Here is a 19,972-nt window from a genome sequence, read left to right on the forward strand (position 1 = left end):
GAAGGACACGTGGCGGAACCTGGTTGGTCCACTTGTCAGACGGTGATTGGTGGATAAAAATCCCCTAATCAAGTATGATGGCCAGTTGCAATTACACACTCAATCATGTTGGGGTAGAATCTTTTGCATATGAGTCGTGTCCCATTGCATAAGCCAGAGGCTGGAGCAAGGTTCCTCAGCAGAATAACGGGGCAATTTTCCTTTAGAACCAATTAATGTGGACTCATTCCTCCGGGGCATAAAGTGTTTAGGAATTCAGTTGTGTAAATTTTGCAATTTTCATCAATTAACACATCAAAACTCTTGTAGGTTACAGCCTGACCTGGGTGTTTTGCAATTAGCAGAGTATTTATCTCATCAACATCATCGTTGAGGGGAGTCAAGATTGCACGTTCAGCGAAGATGCTGGAACTGAAACCACCTGCGGTCAGTTCCGGGAATATTTGGCTGAGAAGCTGGTCCAGAGAGTAGTTTTCATCCTCAAATGGCACAACCAGTTGTCTTGGTAGATGAATGTCAGCTATCTCTTCTGTTTGCATACGGTCGTCCCCTAAAGCAAGCAAGAAAACAGAGAATGCAGGATCTGTACGTGCTCGCATGTTTTGACTAAGGCGTATTCGTTTGAAACCATGCCATAGATAAGAAGAGACTAAGCTCGCTTGTACGGCTTCTTTTTGTGATTTTTTGGGTACCACAGGCAATACTTGCCGAAAGTCCCCACCAAAGACGACAACCTTGCCTCCAAAAGCTGTACGGCTATCACATAAATCCCTAAGCAGCAAGTCTAATGACTCTACGTTTTCCTTGATTGCCATTGATGCTTCATCCCAAATAATCAAGGAGCTTTCTCGTAGAAGACCAGCTAAGCTGCTTTGTTTAGATACATTGCAAGACATGGAAGCTGTATGATCAAGGGGGATTTTAAAACGTGAATGGGCTGTCCTCCCAGTCACTATGTTTGAGGCAGCAATTCCGGACGTAGCTGTTGGAAGAACTATTTTGCCCATTTTTCTAACAGCAGCATACAATGCACAGTAAAGGTATGTCTTGCCAGTGCCTCCCGGACCGTCAACGAAAAATGAACCAGGTTTGTTAAGCTGCACATGTTTAATGATGCAATCAAAGGCATCGCGTTGGGCAAGGTTGAGCTTGTCAATGGCTTCAATGTATTCAACCGGTATTGTGGCATTGAGTGCATCAGCAATATCCTTTGTTTGTCGTAGTCCGGAGTCTGCATTGCTTATCAACACCCCTAGGCCAAATTCTTCCAAAGTTTTCCCCATTTCTTCTAAGAAACGCTCAATCCCTTGCACAGTAAGGGCCTTCACTTTGTCTTCCATTCCTGGATTTTGGTGTCTGATATCTTCGGACAAATGAATGTAGTACTTCTGCCAAAGGGCTAGGGGATCTCTTGGCATTCCGAAAATCAATATTGTAGCAAATAATTTACGCAAAGCTGTTGGCATATGTGCAGTAACAGCCTCTGCCATACATTTATCAACGACGTCATCTTCTGTCAGGAGGCCAAGTTTCAAGGCTGCTTCCTGAAATGTTGCACAAAGGTGGGCGTTGACTGTTCGTAAATCTTCAAATGATTTTGGTCCCCTTACATTGATTAGTAGCAGCCTGAGAAAATATCTTTCCCCTTCGGATGGAGCCACAAAAGTCAGACGCCCTATTGCAGTTCGCACATTAGCCCGCTTAGACCATGTTTTTGTAGCATGATTCCACACATAATGCTCACAAAATTCTGCATATGTGTATTTTGGTATGTTTGGGATAGTGTTGTTCATTCTGAAGAACTCGTTTAATGAAGTACGGGCTCGGCGCCTATCTGAAACAACAGAGGCTAGTTGTTCATTGGGAGAGAACCTCACACTGTGATGATTAGGCAGGTGAATTTGCAATATTACTACTGGTGGGCTCATTTCAAACAGGTCAAACCCAAAGATTCTCCATGCGGCTTCACAAGGGGATACCCAACGGCCTGCTTGGAACTGCTCAATCTCATTTACAGGGCCTGATGAAGCTTGTACGTTATATGATACCCGATCATGTCCTTTATAAACGTATTTGTAAAGGTACTTAACTGCTTGAATTGTTGAACATACCTCCACATTCAAGTGACAGTCGAATAAGGCAGATAGATAAGGGTTATATGGAACGACCCAACGGTTGTCCAACCTTTTCCTTGGAATCACAATAGACTCCCCTGTGTCCCGGCGTCTGTATTCAGGATACCCACTTTCATGGCTTGTTGTAATATCAGAAAAAGACTTAAGGTAGTCGTATATGCACTTCCCTTCCATTCCTCTATGCTTCATGCATGGGCTTTCAGGGTTATCCTTCCCACATGGGCCATGTATCATATGGTTTAAGACCACTTTTCGTAAGTGTGGGTTTTCATGGGAAGGAATTTCAGCGGACACGTACTTGTCAAATGAGTCTGTATGCTTTATCTTAAATTCCGGCTTTAAAATAATGAGCATATGAACATGTGGCAAGCCACGTTTTTGGAACTCAACTACATAAATGAACGCAGCCACCTCTCCAAACACTTGTTCTTCTTTTATTTTTTTTTCCAGTGCTATAAGCTTTGCTCTGAAAACACGAACTACAAGATCGGGTTGGTTTTGTGCTTTTTCCCCGTGTGCCAGCTCTGCTTTGATTTCTGGCCAATTTGGGTTGCAGGTCATTGTTATGAATAAGTCCGGTTTCCCAAAACGTTGTACAAGAGCGATAGCATTGAGATAACGTCGTTGCATATCACGAGGCCCCCCTAAAAAGGAAGGAGGGAGGATAACACACTGACCTACATTCGATGCATTTGCTTCACCGCCTTCAAGTGTATCTACTAAACCCTGATATAGCTCAGCTCTAATTTGTGCCTGATTTTGTCTAAAGAAATCCAGCCGAGTATTCTCTATCTTCACATACATGTCTACAATATATTGCAAGAACAGCCGCCCAGCCCGTAGGATGAAATTTCCAGCACGCATTTGAAACTTGTATGCATAATACTCCCTGCAAGAAATAAGCTTGCCCTTCTTCCCCCGAGCAGCAGCTGCAATTCCATTTGTTTTTATAAAAGTAGTTACATTTACATGATTAATACGGGAATGACATAAATGAAATAACATGTTTTTGGTGTAAGTAGTCACAATTAGTTGTCTTACCAGAACCTTCTTCAGTTACCAAATCAGCTGCCTCTTGAACATTGTCTGAAATGACAATATTTGAAAGGTCTTCCACCTGGGACCGTCCTCCATGAGACATTTTTAGTAAACCGTGATGCCACCCACAGTCACCTCGAGGAAATAGAAGCGGGTATTGTAGAGGATCGTAACAGCCATAATAATGATATATCCTATGGCTCTTGTTTGATTTCCCATGAACAATGATATGTGGGCTGTTGCTTTGGCTAGATGAAGTACCTTCACTCCATATCACAGCTACTTCTTCGGATGTCGGAGCATTGTAAACACGTTGATCAAGAACGGGGTGTTTATTGAGCCTGATTTCAGTCTCTACAGTGATTTCAGTCTCCCGAAGAGACTTGAAAAACCTGGCATATGGATTCAAAAGCATAATAGCCATGATCAAGGAAATTATACTCGGACGTAAGTTTGGAAAAAGACGATGTCTATTTCTGCCTCAAACATAGCATCGTAGAAGTAAAGCTGTAAATATTGTGGTGGTTCATTATCAGGCAAGAGGTCAGGAATATTATGATAAATTTGGCCATGAACCTTCAAAGCATATATTCCTTTATGAATATCCCCATCCATTGATCCACCAATTGAGCTAAAAGCAAAGAGGTTATTGTAAAGGCGAGAATATGTCTGAAAATGATCTGAATCATCGTCATTAGAACTATAAAGTTTATCTAATTCAGGGGGTAAAGCATTAGAAGCAATTTCAACTTCACCATCACAGCAACAAAAATGCAATGACTCAAAGGCTAGTTTTTTTGCACGACACTTATCGCAAAAATGAGGGGCAGGCAACTCCATGGGCTTAGTAGGCAGCGATTGGTCGATATTTATTGCAGCACCAGCTATAAGCAGTTTTAAATAAACATTCAGTCGAGACAATTCTTTAAAAACTCAGAGAAATGCATAGCTTATTATTTAGAGACATTCACCTGTCTTTGATTGCTTTTGGCGTTTAGGTTTTGGAATCCCTAAAATCGCCCGTTGTCGAGCACTCATTCTTGTCTTTGATGTTGTAGAATATTCTAGGAAATCTGCTACAATATGAAACACCCTTATTTAAATAATGTGAAGTTTCTCGGTTTTAAAAAAATGGGAATTCATGGGGTAAAAGAAACATTGTGCTTACCCATCACATATAAAAGTGAAAATTTCAGTTGTTGGACAAGTAAAATGAGAATCAATTCGAGAACCTGCTGCTTGTAAATAGCTCTGATTTGTACTCCTGCTTTCTTGCTTTCTTTTAATCTTTGATTATTCCCTTGAATCCCTACTTGCTTTCTTCCACCTTTCACCATAGTTATTTTGTACCATAATCCTGCATCAACAACCTTTTGGTTCTTCGGTAGGCAGTAACTAATGTTGTCATGGACTTATTCTATTTCTCATTTAATTACTTATTAATTGAGTAGACCTTTCAAATTCATCCATTTAACTGAGTCACCAATTAGAGATAGAAGTTAAAATTAATAGTAACTGAGAAATTGTAGATATAAATTATCTTCTTTGATAGAAAAGAATAGTACATACTGTAACGCTCTTGTCCAGAAGTCTAAGATACTAAACAAAACACAAATTCTGCAGTGACGAAACACGTTTATATTGAGTGGAAATTCAAGCATAAGAAAAGGCATAAGAGCCACACCGCCAACAATGCATAAGCAAGAATCAATGAAAAGAGCCAAACCTGGTAAACGACAAGGCTAGAGTTGATTCCAGCACCATTGACGTCTCTAACCTGGACATACAACCTCCTTACAGAAGGCACCATTCCCTTTGGGCATACAACAATCACACTGGGCATACAACAATCACACTTGATCAAATTAATCTCACATACAACACTTTTTAATTTTAAGTGGCTTTTATATAGCATTTGTTATTAAGAATTACTGCTACAATGAAATTTAAATATCACTAAAACTGACCTTCCATGATTACCGTTCAGCAAACTAATGGCGAACAATTGAACACTAATACCCTTATTTGCCACTCTATGTACTAGCATATTGATGCAATAAGAGCCAAGTTAATTCATTTGTCAGCTTAAAAGTGATTCTTTATAAGAAAAAACAAAACAAAAAAAAAAACTACAATAATTCATCAAACCTCATTAGCTTAAAAAAGGGATCCGGTAACATATCAATTCTATACAAAGAATAAATGAAGTACTTTTGGTAATTACGCTCAATATTTAAGGCCATGTTGGGAAATTCATTTTAATTCATCAAGGGAAAATAGAACAATTAAGAGTAGATGTATTGAAAGTTTGAAATCATATACCAAATGGTGTACTTTTACACATAAAAATTGAACAAAAGACTCACACTAATTCACAAACATGCCATTGATTTACACGAATATGAACTACATATCAATTTTACTTTATGAATTTCCCAGCTAGAAAAATCAATAATTTAATCAATGTATTTATACTATTACAAATATAGCCATCAAATAAACAACAATCATAACCCTTTTTGCCTATCCAAATTTTATTCACAACCTTCAAATTTATAGTCACAAATTTCAACAGTTGAAAATGAACAATAGCCCAGACCTGATTGGTGGCAAATTTAGGAGCACAAATCAATACTCTGTACTAAACTATGCGACTAAAAAACCAGACTCAATTATTTATCAACTAAGTACTCTAAATCAATACTGAACTATCAAAAGAAGAACACACTCTATCTCTGATTGGTGGGAAAATTGTGAGTATAAATCAATACTAAACCAATTGTTGGCCACATTTCAGAGCTAATATTTTGTACAAACCTTGTATTTTTGCACTGTATAGAGAGGAGAGAGAAAGAGGCACCGGTGACCCACCTCCAATAAATTCCGGCCGTCATCTTCCGCCGGCGCCCCCTCGACAGGCAGCTGTGCTGTCGTACCACCTTCCTCACCATGGTCGTCACCAGCCGATGGACCAGGACATGCTCCTTTGATGTCATCTCTTGTATCATTTTTTCTCAATTGGAAATGTAAATTCAGAATTTAAAAATTTAGCACTTCAATGGAGAATTGTAAATTTAGAGTTTTCTTGTAAATTTAGAACTTTCTCCATTGAAGTGATGAATTTTGCAAATCTGAATTCACTTCTCTTCGGCAATTTGGAGAGATGAAAGACACATGGAGAGAAAGACACATGGAGAGGAGAGAGAAAGCTGAAGGCAGAAGGTGTTAATTATTGTGGGGGTAATAAGGTAAATAAACAATTTAGAGGGTATAAAGGTCCGACCACTGTTCATAAGAATAACTTTCCACTTTTTATAAGGTAGGGATATGTAAATATACTAAAATAACAACGGCTGATATTATCACTTTTTAAATTGTACACATGCCAAGTTGTTAAAATTTTTCCAGCCTAAATCAATTGTCGACATTATATTTTTATTTATTTATTTTTACCGTAAATTATTACAATATTTTTTTGAAGACAATTATTATTATTATTTTTATTATGAATTTATAAGTGACTATCTGACTTCAAAATATAATTACACTCTGTTAAGGAGTACTCAGTAATACATAATTTGCTTAAGCTTTTACACTTCTTCAAAATTAATAAGATCTAAATATCATTACAAATGACAATTAAGGATTATGTTTTTATAATTTATTTGACATATATAAAATATAAATTTATTTCAATAAATTTTTTTATGTCGTGCATTGCACGAGACTTATTTAGTTATTTATTATTAAACCAACCTCACATCAACGTCAATTTTATTATATATATATATATATTTTTTAACTATTTTTTCTAAAATTCTACGCATGGAAAAATAAAGTAAGTAATAAAGTACATAGAGAATAACAATTTTGTCAAAGATAATGTAATTACAATTGCTATACGTAGTATAAAAACTTGTAAAAACACCTTAAAGGTGTCAATTATTTTTCAATGGAAGAGTACTATAGTGAAAGGCCAATATTGTCACAAACTCACAAGTCACAACTCAATCCAAATGGCGCGGGAGAAATAGAAATACCAATACAAGCAGCAAATCCAGCAATGGTAAAGTGTTAGTGGAGAAATTTAGGGGTAGGCCCTTCAACGGGTCCCTCTCTTTTACCTTGTTTCTCAATACTCCCCCTCTACCATCAACATCCTTCCTTTGCCTTAAATGCCATCTTTTTCTTCCCTTTATTTTTTTTTTTTTGGAAAATTTAATTTCCTGCTTCACTTACTTCAAAATTATTTATTATCCTTACCCTTCCAATTTTTCTCTGCTCTTTCTAAATTTCTGGGTTTTTATTTTTCTTCTCTTCGATATAGTAATTTATATGAATTTTTAGTTTATATTTGTAAGTTATATATAGTATTTTTTCTTGTTCATATAATTCATGGAAATTGAAGAGAAGTTCATAGCTGCTGATTCTACTTGTGGAGATCACCATGTTCTTCAAAATCGAAAGGTACCCTTTTAGTTTTAATATTATCTTTTTCATTTCTATTGATTCACCTTGTTTCGAATCGATCAGTAGAAATATTAAACTTGAGTTTGGTAGGAATTCGAAAATAAAAGTAGAAAACATTGAGTTCGATATAATAGTTCTGTATCTTGTCATGTATTTCTAAATTCAAATATTGTATATATACTTTGTAAATTGTAATTATTTATATTTATATATATACAGTCTCTTACAAGTTTATATTACTACCTCTGTTTTTGAATACTTGTTCCATAACTTTTGGGCACTTATGCCGGTGTTAAACTTTAATCAATAATATTTTTAATTATCAATAATTATATAACCTATGTATTGAGACGATTTAAACAAATATCCACAAGATTATATTTTTTTTCTTATGTATAAATAAAAAAATATTAGTCAAAGTAAGAAAAAAATAAATAGTACAAAAATTAGAAATGAAGCAACTATTTAAAAAACGGAGGAGTAAAACTTTATTTTTAGTTACTCTATTTCGAAGTATTTCATTTTCGCTGTTTATAAGGGGTTTTAGGCGTGTTTATATGTTACACTAGATCACATGATTCTTCCCGTTTCTTCTTTACAGTTTACATGATAATAATGTTTTTATTCCCATCAAATAAATAAATAAATAAATAAATAAGTAATGTTTTTAATTAATTTTTCAGCTTTATTTTATACTTATATCATTATATGTTACGGAATATTGTTTTTTATTTGGTATAGTAAGTTATGTAGGTAGTTGAGTCTGTTAGGTTGTAACAGCATTTTATTTGATTATGGCCTCCAAATAAATCAAACGTTTGTGTTCGAAACACGTGTCTTATCATCATTTTTATTTTATTTTTCTTTTGAGTACTGGAAAATTCAATGTCCTAATCAATTTGAAAATCTCATATTTCATTTCACATGAAACTTCACATGAAACTTTCATACCTGAGTTTTGGAATTTTGTTAACATGAAATTTACGATTCAGGAGTTTGCCAACATGGGAATCTTGTGGCTAATTGATAAGTTATCTGTTTTTGTTTAGATGGATACTTGAAAGGTTTTGTTTTATAGTGTGTTTGGTTATATTCTTTCTGTTTCATATTGTTTTTTATATTGAGAAATTTTTGTGTGACTAAATTGGTCAAAATAGGAAGAATAATATGAAACAGAAGAAGTACAAAGTACTTCGAAGGAGGATAGAGTGTATGAAAGACGAGGGAAAGAGTGACCTTCCATTTTCTTTTTACCCGAAACTACCTAACTATTAAGTACACATGGGTGTGTGTAGGCGTATTTGTTCTAATAGTGGAAGAAGTCTGTTTAAGGGGAAGGGAGAAAGGATACTTTTAATTTCTTTTCTTTTCCTTAGTTTTAATTCCATATCCAATTTCCAAACATAAAATTCGGATTTTTGTTGCTCACTATATAACTACAGTACATTACTTCTTGAGATACTAAACAGAGAACATTTTTTATAGAGCCACGTTAAAGTGTCTTATATTGATAATTTATCCATCAATACATAAAGAGAGACCTCACAAGGGCTATGGTTCTCCCAAATTTGCTCGAACCAGAAAACATGTCTAGAGGTGGAGACGCATTACTATAGATATAGCCATATGCCCATATGGATAGTTAGCGAAGCCTTTTAATATGAGGGAATGAGTATGTGATTACCAATATGACATTACTTCCTATCAAATGAGCCGTTATGGATCATAACTAACAAAGCCATTTTATTAGGTACATTCTCTCAGGGTGGCATAATATGCTAGGCAACTGCTGATTTGATTTGTTTTGATTTGATGATCACCTTTTTAACTGATTGTAATTCATCATTGTTCGTTTGACATTTATTGTGAATGTATCTTCAATATACTGTCATCACTAGGTTGTAATGTATTATTGACCCTTAAGTTCAGCACTTCATCGTGCCTTCCTCATCAGCATATGTTCATTTACTGTTTTGGTGTTTCATGTAATCTAGCTTCAAAAATAATTCTAGTTACTTGAAAAAAATTAACTGAGGAAGTGAACTTGTTCTCCTGAGCGTAAAGACTAGTTGAAAGCTTGGAATAATTGCATAAGGAGAATAAAGGCGTAATTGATAATGTGCCCATATCATTTGTATCTTTATTCAGTTACTACTTGTGATGTTTCAGGTTGAGAGTTCCTCTGCAGAAAATGTAGACACAGGACGTGTACCCAACTGGAAAAAACAGAACCTTTCTCTCGACATTCCTACAAGAAAAATTGATGGCCCTCCAGATTGTGTTAAAATCAAGATGCCTCCTACACCAAAGAGAGTCAATTTTGTTTTGACACCAACCTCCTCTGATGTAAAATCTTATGAATCTCCTGGTCCTTCCTCAGTGAGAGGGCGCTCATCATTAAAAAATCTTCTACCAAAATTTGCCTTTTATCGTAGCTCTTCAGATGTTGATAAGGCTGTGTGCACAGCAAGTGATGTTCCATTATCAACACCACGAGAGAAGACCTCCATCCCCAGGTCAACATCAATTACAAAGATATTTACACCAAGGATCAAGCGAACTTCATCCCTTCCGGTCACCCAAAATGAGAACCCAGTACCTGTTCTCTGTGGAAGCACCAGTGGTTCACTAAATTCATGCGTAAGCTCCTCTAATTTATTTCTGAAATTTGTAACTGCATAATCCTTCAGCTTACAGCTTACTGCTGGTGATTTTGTGTCACTAAACAGCATACAGGCCAAAGTCTAGATTTTGTAAGCATTATGCTCTTAAGAAAGCGTGATGCACAAGAATTCCTACACTGTTTACACGTCTATAGCTTATTATTATGCCCAAATGTGATAGATTATACCCTTCAAGAGTAAAATACTTGATGTACATACAGATCATCCTCTTCTTCGTTAGTGGAAGTAGTTATTTTATTAATTTCTTGTAGATGTCTTTGCTAATAGTCTAAGAATATTCTAATCTTATGTATAAGCTAGACACTGAAGCTGAACTATTATTTTTCAGTTTTTCTTTCACATGTACGGAACAACTCAATCTCATGTCCATCTATTTTTGGGGTTCTTCCAAAATTCTTACTCATATTGCAGGCAAAGGGATCTCAAAAACATGAAGCTGAGGTACACATTTCTCGTTCACTTTCAGTTCCCCTCAATAAAGAATTGCGCACTAGAAGAATGGATTCTTTTATTCGTGTAATCCCCTCTCCTCGGGTGAAGGCAGGAGATCTTCATATTCCAAAAACAAGTGAGCCAGTGAAAACTGGTTAGTTCTTTACTTTTATATACAAAATTCCCTAAAGTCCATTCACCAAATTCATACTTTGTATGTCATTGACCTTGCTGTTACTATGTTTGCCTGACTTGGAATGAGAAACTTGTCTTGACTTTTCATGACACCTTGATTATCCTTGTTAGAATTGTTACTCAACAATTTGTCTAAAGTATAGAACTTGACACTTCATATTTGCCAAAATTATGCAAACTTCTCACTTTATAGCCAAGTCAAGCACTTAGATTTGTACCTATGAGTCTATGACCCACACTTATAGCAAGTCCAAGTAACGTAGTTTCTAATAATTATAGTCAAGTTTTATTCATGCTTATATAGCAGAAATGATAATGTTGCTTTCTATATAAAGATTTCTAAAGGAGAGGGGTTTTTTGGCTGAAATTTTTTTCCAAAGGTAGAATTATTTTTTGGGCATTTCACATTTCATCTGCTGATCTGATGGACTTTCACAATTTAAAACCAGTATGAAGTTTGACGACCCTGGATCCTACTGATTTTTCAGTACCCTATCATTGTCAGCAACATTAGTAACTTTTAAACTTGATGCATCATGATGAGTATGAAAGGAAACTTTTCTATACTCTATTAAAACAAGCAATGGGTATTCTCTTAAACTTATTTGTTCTTTGGATTTCCGATTCAAGGCATATTACTTTTAGCTGAAAAAGTGTAGCACTAGAAGTTACAACCAAATATTATCAGAGTTGTTTCGCTTTGTATATATAATTCATCATAAAACCTGAAGGAGATGACTGCCTAAACTTGAGCATTGGTTGAATGATGACTCTCAAGTCCATTGTGAATCCAAGTGAACATCAGAACCGTCCAACTAACCTATCTTCCTCCAGATTCTGTTCCTAACTTATTGTTTCTCTACTTTCAGAAAATGCAGAAGCTGATAGTGAAGATATACCCGAAGAGGATGCTGTTTGTCGAATTTGCTTGGTTGAATTATGTGAAGGCGGAGAAACCCTGAAGATGGAATGCAGTTGCAAAGGTGAACTTGCTCTTGCCCATCAGGAATGTGCCGTGAAATGGTTCAGTATTAAAGGGAACAAAACATGTGATGTATGCAAGCAAGACGTACAAAATCTGCCTGTCACTCTTCTGCGTATCCAGAGTACTCGTGCAGCAAATGCTGCAACAACTAGAGCTCAAATGATTAACATCAATGATTACAGGCAAGTCTTCTTTCTTATTTTCTGCTTTTTTCTTCAATCGTGTAGGACAACAATCCACTTTTGGTGTAGACTGTAGAGAGAAACGTTTATGCATCGCTTCATTATCTTCAGTTGCCACACATTTTTAGTTATGCATTTTTGTCATTCTATATAGAACCTTTTGTATGCACATTATTATTATATAAATCAAGTACCAGAAGAAAATTACTGAATTCAGTGTTCCCACATGCATCAGTGCATAATCTTGGATCCCTTCCATATACCATCCCGGTATTGACATATTTTCCTTGTTTAATTTGGAATTTGAGGAATGGATGCCTAGACTGCCAACTGATCGGACATAGAATCATTCAGTCACTGCTTTCTTAATCCGTTCGTGTGAATCATTTGCAGGGCTTGGCAAGAAGTTCCAGTCCTTGTAATTGTCAGTATGCTGGCCTACTTTTGTTTCCTGGAGCAACTACTTGTAAGGCATTTTTATTCATGCTAATAAATCAAGTTTGCTAACAGATTTTGACTCTTACAGCATATTTCTGTTTCTATTCAGGTTGGGAAACTGGGCACTGGAGCAATTGCTCTCTCACTTCCATTTTCTTGCTTGCTGGGTCTACTTTCGTCAATGACCTCATCAACGATGGGTAAGTCTCCAGGACACTCAAGGACATAGTCTTGTATGTTTTCTTTCAGTTTACATAATTTGGCAATCAGGAAGAGATAAGTGGTCTATTCAGTGTTGCATGAAATGAATAGGGTTTAAATGAAGACGGTTCGAGAACCTTCACTAGGATTAAGGTAATAATCTGTGAGTGGCTCGTACTTAGGAGGAGGAGGAGGGGTAACATCGCCTTCACCCATCGCACCAAGTCACGAGCACACAAACTTATCAACACGTCGCAGCTCCTAAAAAAAACACCACACACACACGGCAGCGCGCACACACTTGTAGTGCACCACACTGGCACACCAACACTTTGCAGCACCCAAAGAGCACTACACACACCTAGCAGCACCACACGCACACTCGGCAGCACCCAACAGAGCAGGACACACACACTAGCAGCATGCATACACCTGTAGCGCACCACACACTCGGCAGCACTCGGCAGCACCCGACACACACATCACACACAATATGCGCACCCGACACACACAACCCAGCACACCACATACTCGGAAGCACACCTCAATAAGCACCACGCAACACAGCGCAGCACACAACCACATGCACCGCAATAGCAGCACGTACTAACCAACACAATTAGAGTTTGAGAAACCCTAAATTAACGAATTAATTGTGTAGGAAATTGAAACAAAAATTGAAGCCCTAATCTCACTTTAAAATTGCGGAATATTTGTAATTTGATGAACAAACCAAGATCGAAAAAAAAATCTGTAGAAATTAGAGAGGCTTTGATACTATGTTAAAGTGGAGAAAGATTGGAGAAAACGGTTAAGCCTTGCATTGATTATCACAACAATATGTATACACAATACAAAGGAAATCTAACTTGCCTAAACTCCTAATAAGATAGACTTAACATAAATACCCGACTTCTAATATATACGGACACGGGAAAATGGATACTGTAAAATGTGAAACTTGGATTGTTGAATACAACAGAATACATGTTTTTTTGGTTCATCAAGGCAAGATGTAATTTGAAATTACAAAACTGAGACAAACACAAGTATATTCTTATACATATATTGGTGAAAAGATAGGCAAATTCTCCGTTTCTAGTCTAGTTTGTGAAGTCTGACTTTTAAACAGTAATTTGGAAATTTATGTAGGGTTAGTGGAGTTAATATATGGGATTGCATAATATATATACGTAAATGAATTACTTAGTGGATTTTTCAGTGATTTACCGATACTTGTTACTTAAAAGAGTTCATATTAGGACATTTTTTAGTATCTCAGCGTCTAGTTAATGTTAATGACTGTCGAATCTCTGCCCATAAGTCTAAATCACACAGAGAGGATTTTTTGTGGGCTTGAAACGTTATGCAATATTATATTCGTCCTCTGCAGTCTGCATGTCCTCTGTCGAACATATGTGACACAGATTCGCTAATTGGTTGGTGTGTCTGCATTACCTGGGTTTGAACTAGTCTTTTGACCACCCAATAGGTAAGTATTTAGTCTCTATCGATTTAATGTAAGATCCTCCTAATATATGATCAAACTTGGTAAGTTATTGTTTGGAATGTTGTTTGTGAGGTACTGAGGTTATGGGAAATTCCCTGTTTCTCATGGTGAGAAACGAAATTTGTTTCTCATGATGGCATTTTCGTGAATAAATCAACAACTTTTTCATTATTGTGGGCTCCACAGTTAAAAAAGTTGAATAAAGTAAGTTGTTGGTTTATTTACAAAAATGCCATGTGAGAAACAAAATTTGTTTTTCACCATGAGAAACTGGGGCATCCTCGTGAGGTTATAGCTCCTGCCCTTATTTCCAGCTAAATTGAAAATTTGTTGACTGACCTATCTTTGCTTCACATAAATTCATCTTCATTTTAATAATGGAAATAGATGTTTAAGGACCAAAAAAATACTATTGAAAAGAAAGAGGTTTTCAAAATTTTAACTGACGTAGTGTAAGCATCTTGTCACTCAGTGCATACATTTGAGAAGCCTGGCCTTATGTGCTAAACTGCGAATTGGAGTACCATCTAGAATTGGACTGATCGATCATAGACTTCTGTTCTTCCGCTCATGCATGTGTAATGTGCTTTAGCCATTTCAATTCTTCGTCAAAATTGAACCTTCTGAAGTCAAATTTTGATCTGGTACTCTGAGATAGGAGGTACTAATAACACCAGTGGGTAGATTATTAATATTAAAGTGTTTTTAAGGGTTCTTGTTTTTACAAAGCTATCAAATTTAATTTTACAATGCTTGAACCTAATTTACATTTTAACGACATTTTTTGTTTGTAAAGCTAATTCTCTACTGCACTTTTCAGCAACGAAACGATTTGTGTGGCTATATGCTTCCATGCAATTTGTTCTGGTCGTCATCTTTGGCCATATTTTCTACACAGTGGTAAGAGGTTATATCTATGAATTTTTTTCCAAAAATATAAACAGATAACTGAATGCATCTTTTCTTTCTTATAATAGCCCTTTTTGATTGGGAGGAAATGGGAGGAAAAGAAAAGAAAGGAAAGTAAAATTATGGCTTCCTATATTTGGTTGTAAAAATTAACCGGAATTTGATAGGAAATGGAGAGAGATTGTTATATACACTTGGGTGTATGGTACACCCAAGAGTATTTATTTGTTCATTTGATGATAAAATGAGCAATAATCATCAAAATGAGCAAAAAATATCTTCGGTGCACCGTACATCCGGGTGTATAAAACAATTTCTAGGAAATGGAAGGAAAAATCCCTTTACAAAATCTTCCCTTTCCTTTCCTCCAAAATCGGGGGAATTTGAGAGAAAAGGAAGAAAATAAATCTATCAAGTTAAAAATAAGTTTGCCCTTCCTTTTCCTTTCTTTACTAATTTCAATTTATACCAAACAATATTCCTCTCTTTTCCCTTCCTTTACTAATATTAAACCAAACATTACCCTCCGTACCTTAATTAAAAGCCTAGTTTTTTTCTTTTCCCTTCTCTTCCTTTCCCTTTCTCTCCTTTACTAATGTTGGACCAAACAAATATGATTTCTCTGGCTTTGCAGGTCCATTTACAAGCAATCATATCAATTCTGCTGGCGACATTTGTAGGGTATGGTATTGCCATGAGTGTTAGTTCTATCATCGTCGAATTTTTTAGATGGAGAGCAAGGAACGCCCAGCTACATACACGGCAAGATCCTCAAGCAGCTCATCAGCCAAACAATCAAGAAGAATAAATCTCATCTCCATTGCCTTGGCCAGGTTATCCAAACCGTCTTCCAGCATATCCAGATAACCATGAGACGTTTAGTCACACCTGAACTGTAATATGTATAGTTTTTGTTTGAGTAATGTAAGATATGCATGCTCTTGTCCAGGTTCAAGATGTGTAAATCTTGTTGACTTATCAGTCGATTGTCATTAGTATTGTAAGTGAGAGAGTGGTTTCGAGTGATCTGAGTGTTTGAGATGTAGTTATAGTAATGGTTGGTAAGTTGAAATACCATGAATACAAATAGCTTGAGTTTCCTGTGATGAAGAGAGGGTTCAGGTGTTCAGCCACTCATGATCCTATTGTAAGTGAACTCTGTTTGTAAAAAGCAAAGAGGCAGAAGTTTTTTTGGTAACTTTTTGTTGTTCAGTTGTTGAAAGTAAGAGGAAGAGCCGAAGTATTCAAGGGTTTTAAAATTTCGATTTTGTCGAAAACTACCTAAGTTCTTAATACATTTAAAATTTAGTATGAATCTATTTGGCTAACACGATCATCAACATTATCGTATTGAGAATTCTGATAATTTTGCAACCTTGAACCCTCAATAATGACAAGTTTTCTAAATTGATTGTGTTAGAAGTAACAACAACTTGATCTTGAAGTAATAATAGCATGTACTCGCTCGTACATGTTTATGTCCTTAGAGCAACTCCAACCGTGTAAAATTAGGACTAGCTTGCAATTTATGAAACTAATAAATAATTAGCTTAACCGTTGAGATTGCATTACGAAATTAGTTGGACAAAGCTATTCGCTTAGCTAAGCGAATTCGCTTAGAAAATTGTGCCAAACAGTAAAAATAACAAAAAGTTGCATCGTGTATCTCACGCTAACAAGAAATAGAGGATTTCTTGGTCTCTAGCTACTTGAGACCAAAATGGTCTCAGCCAAGGGTACCAAGGTAATTTCCCCTTAAAAGCTGTCAGTTATTAAAAAAAAAAACCCTCAGTGTTGGCCCACTTATTTTCAACCAAAAAGTTTTGATTTTTAAAGTCTAAAAAGTGGAGAGAGAACTTATTTTCAACTGAAAAGTTTTGATTTTTAAACTCTAAAAAGTGGAGAGAGAAAGCATTAGAAGTTTGATATTCTGAAAGTGAAAGAGGGAAAGTTTAAAGGGTGTGCGCAAAGACGAAGAAATTGTGTAGGAATTCTACAGAATTGAAGCCGTAGAATTCAGCGGTTTGACAACAGTTCACATCTGTCTTTGCGGTAATTCTCTTGGTTAATTTTTCAAAAATTATTGTATTTCAGCGTTTGTTGAATTAATAGGGTTTTAGTATACATTTGCACTATTATTTATATAAATTTTAATTATGGAATTTTGTTTGTTTGGGCAATTTACAAACTAGGGTTGTGCTGCATTTTTAATTTGGTGAAATTGATTATATGAAGTTGTGAATTTAAGGGTTGTTTTTTAAATTACAAACTTAGGTTAAATTTGTGTGTTGGATGATTGATGAATTTTTCGAATTGTAAATTTTTTAAACATAATTCCGAGTTTAGACTTTAGACCAGCCAAGTTAAGAGAATTCTACAGATATTTTTGGTCTTTTTGTTATTGAACTTTCCATTTTTGTTTTCATTTTTGCTGCTGAAAATGGATTTGTTGTTGTGTTTGTATGTGTTCATGTTGTTATGTTATGAAGTTTTAGTTGGATTAATTATAGTGAAATCACTGAAAATGTGCGAAAAATGCAAAATTTGTGAAGAGCAGGGTATAATGGTGCCTGAATATGCAGTGTTGGTATTGTATTAATACCATCAGATAACATCATGTTATAAAATGAGGAAGTTTTGATGAAAAAGTTTAGCATATATATTGTATTGTAGGGTGTTCCAGTTGTATATCATATGGGGGGGGGGTACCATATGTTCTTGTTGTAGCATGTCTGCATGGTGTGTCTGTTTTTAATGTGTATTTGAATTCTTGTAGTTAATGAATTGTATTTTTGCTTTGTTTTAGTCATGGTGTTGGAGAGGTCTGGTGACTCCTCTATAAGCTGCAGGCGTAATTGGGGGGTGAGTGTAATGAAGAAGTGTAGTAGTTTGTTTGTATTAGTTTTAGAATACAGAAGTAGCTCAATTACCCGGGACAGACCTGTGTCTAATTTATTGACCGTTGTATGCTTTGCAGGGTAGCTTGAAAAAAAATTATGAAAATTGTACCAGCAACGGATTCTTCTAGCAAACAAATGGGTAAGCGGAAATCGAAAGGTGTAGTGGAGGATGTAGTAGTTGAGGATGTAGTAGATGAGGAAGAAGATGATGACTTTGAGGAAGATGGTAGTGAAGCAAGTTCTGATGATGATGATTATGAACAAGAGGTCGAAGAAGATGATCCTGATGATGAGTTAGATGCTGGTGACTATGTAGAAGAGGTGTACGTAGAAAGTAGGAGTGGGCGTAAGAAGCGGAAAGTGGTTGAGAAAGTGGTTGAGGAAGAAGAACCTATGCCCAATACTACTACAAGAAAACCTGTTAAGCAACAGAAGAGGATAATTAGAACGGTGAAGCGTCCCCCGCCAGCAAAGAGGCAGTATGTGGAGAGGTCGACAGCCGCGGAGAGGCAATATGTTGAGAGGCCGCCAGCCATGGAAAGGCAATATGTTGAGAGGCCACCAGCTGTTGAGAGGCAGTATCTGGAGAGGCCGCCAGCCGTGGAGAGGCAATATGTTGAGAGGCCGGTAGCCGTTGAGAGGCAATATGTGGAGAGGTTAGCTGCTGCAGAGGACAAATTGTGGGCAAACAATATGTGGAGAGGTCCGCACCAGTACAGAGGCGGCGATTAGTTGTTGAACAAGATGATCAGGTGAAATTAAAGTAAATAGTGTGTTTAAATAGGTTAGGGTGGACTTTATTTACTAATGCATTTGTTTGGTGATTGTGTAGATTGAGATTGATCTAGAACCGGGCCCGTCGGTCGGTGAGAAGGTGAAAATGAGTGGGGTTGTGGTTAGTACGCAGTTGAGGATGTGCAAGAAGGTAAACTGAGTTTATTGTGACAATATTTGGTAATTAATTGGTGCATGTGCTTTTGGCTTACATTTCTGATGGGATTTTATGTTTGGCAGTCTGCAAATTACAATTGCCGCGTTTCTGCATTTTCTGACCTGATCACTGTGCTGGAAATTGAGCAAGGGAAAATTGACCTTCTGAATAGGTGTGATTTTGGCGGCTTGTTGAAGTTGAAACTTAAAAAAAAAGATCGTAGGTTTTGTTACTGGCTCATGTCAAGGGTTGACCTTAAAAGATGAGTCTGACTATTTAAAGTAACTTGATATTGAAATTTAACATAATTGGGATTAGTACATAATTAACTATTTTCAACTTTTTCTATTTTACCACAGTTGAATAATTAAATAAGATGTTATAATTAAATAAGATGGTGTAGCACACTTCATTAAATGAGAAGTGACCTTAAGAAGATTCGAATTTCCTATATTAACTTCATTGCAATAACTCTTGATGGGAATAAAAGCATGTCAAAGCTCATCTCTTTCAGTCACTTCCATTAAATGAAGTAAATGAAACTGGTCGTTGATAAATGCGAAATGCATAAATGCTTCATGAATTGATATATGTGTCCAAAGGTTTGGTGTTGGATAAAACCCAATCTCACATACAACGATATATTTAAGACCGCAGATGGTATCACATAAACTACTGTAAAGATATTAAATAGCTATAACTACCGTTCTCAACCAGTCCTCAAACAAAGTGCATATCACTTGAAAATCTAACCCCCTAAAATATAAATACAGAACATGTACCATCACATTCCAGATTAATTAATTAAACAGCTAACACACATCACATTAGTTAAATAACCGAGATACTTTAGCACACTAAGCACATAGTTGAAAATTAAACAACTAACACACATCACATAGTTAAATAACTAACATACCTAAACAAACACAGTTAGACCTAATTATAATATTACCCCTTGT

At 36.1% G+C, this 19,972-nt stretch overlaps 2 protein-coding genes across 6 annotated transcripts; one reads left to right on the plus strand and one right to left on the minus strand.

Annotated features, from left to right (window-relative positions):
- LOC110695402 lies at positions 1-6,347 on the minus strand. 5 transcript variants are annotated; one of them, XM_021872642.1, is made up of 6 exons: positions 6,045-6,347; positions 4,900-5,008; positions 4,342-4,530; positions 4,145-4,246; positions 3,177-4,057; positions 1-3,064 (listed from the first exon to the last, which is right to left on the minus strand). In XM_021872642.1, the coding sequence occupies exons 5-6, from the start codon at positions 3,595-3,597 to the stop codon at positions 213-215; spliced, it is 3,273 nt and encodes a 1,090-aa protein (XP_021728334.1). In that variant the 5' UTR covers positions 3,598-4,057; positions 4,145-4,246; positions 4,342-4,530; positions 4,900-5,008; positions 6,045-6,347; the 3' UTR covers positions 1-212. The 5 variants fall into 5 exon arrangements, with proteins under 5 accessions (XP_021728334.1, XP_021728333.1, XP_021728331.1 ...); XM_021872641.1 differs by having other exon boundaries at positions 4,342-5,008; XM_021872639.1 differs by having other exon boundaries at positions 4,342-5,008; positions 5,991-6,347.
- An 848-nt stretch (positions 6,348-7,195) lies between these two features.
- Positions 7,196-16,377, plus strand: LOC110695404. The gene is made up of 8 exons (XM_021872643.1): positions 7,196-7,640; positions 9,813-10,283; positions 10,739-10,913; positions 11,824-12,121; positions 12,515-12,587; positions 12,669-12,759; positions 15,091-15,170; positions 15,814-16,377. The coding sequence occupies exons 1-8, from the start codon at positions 7,569-7,571 to the stop codon at positions 15,985-15,987; spliced, it is 1,434 nt and encodes a 477-aa protein (XP_021728335.1). The 5' UTR covers positions 7,196-7,568; the 3' UTR covers positions 15,988-16,377.
- Positions 16,378-19,972: the final 3,595 nt, after the last annotated feature.

Source organism: Chenopodium quinoa, unplaced genomic scaffold, assembly GCF_001683475.1.
Source record: "Chenopodium quinoa cultivar QQ74 unplaced genomic scaffold, ASM168347v1, whole genome shotgun sequence".
Classification (NCBI taxonomy): Eukaryota; Viridiplantae; Streptophyta; class Magnoliopsida; order Caryophyllales; family Amaranthaceae; genus Chenopodium; species Chenopodium quinoa.

Coding starts and splice junctions, on each gene's coding strand:
- LOC110695404 (XM_021872643.1), top strand. CDS start 7,569: ATGGAAATTGAAGAGAAGTTCATAGCTGCTGATTCTACTTGTGGAGAT. Junction 10,284..10,738: donor GTGGTTCACTAAATTCATGC/GTAAGCTCCTCT, acceptor CTCATATTGCAG/GCAAAGGGATCTCAAAAACA. Junction 15,171..15,813: donor GCCATATTTTCTACACAGTG/GTAAGAGGTTAT, acceptor CTGGCTTTGCAG/GTCCATTTACAAGCAATCAT.
- LOC110695402 (XM_021872642.1), bottom strand. CDS start 3,597: ATGGCTATTATGCTTTTGAATCCATATGCCAGGTTTTTCAAGTCTCTT. Junction 3,065..3,176: donor GGTAACTGAAGAAGGTTCTG/GTAAGACAACTA, acceptor ATGGAATTGCAG/CTGCTGCTCGGGGGAAGAAG.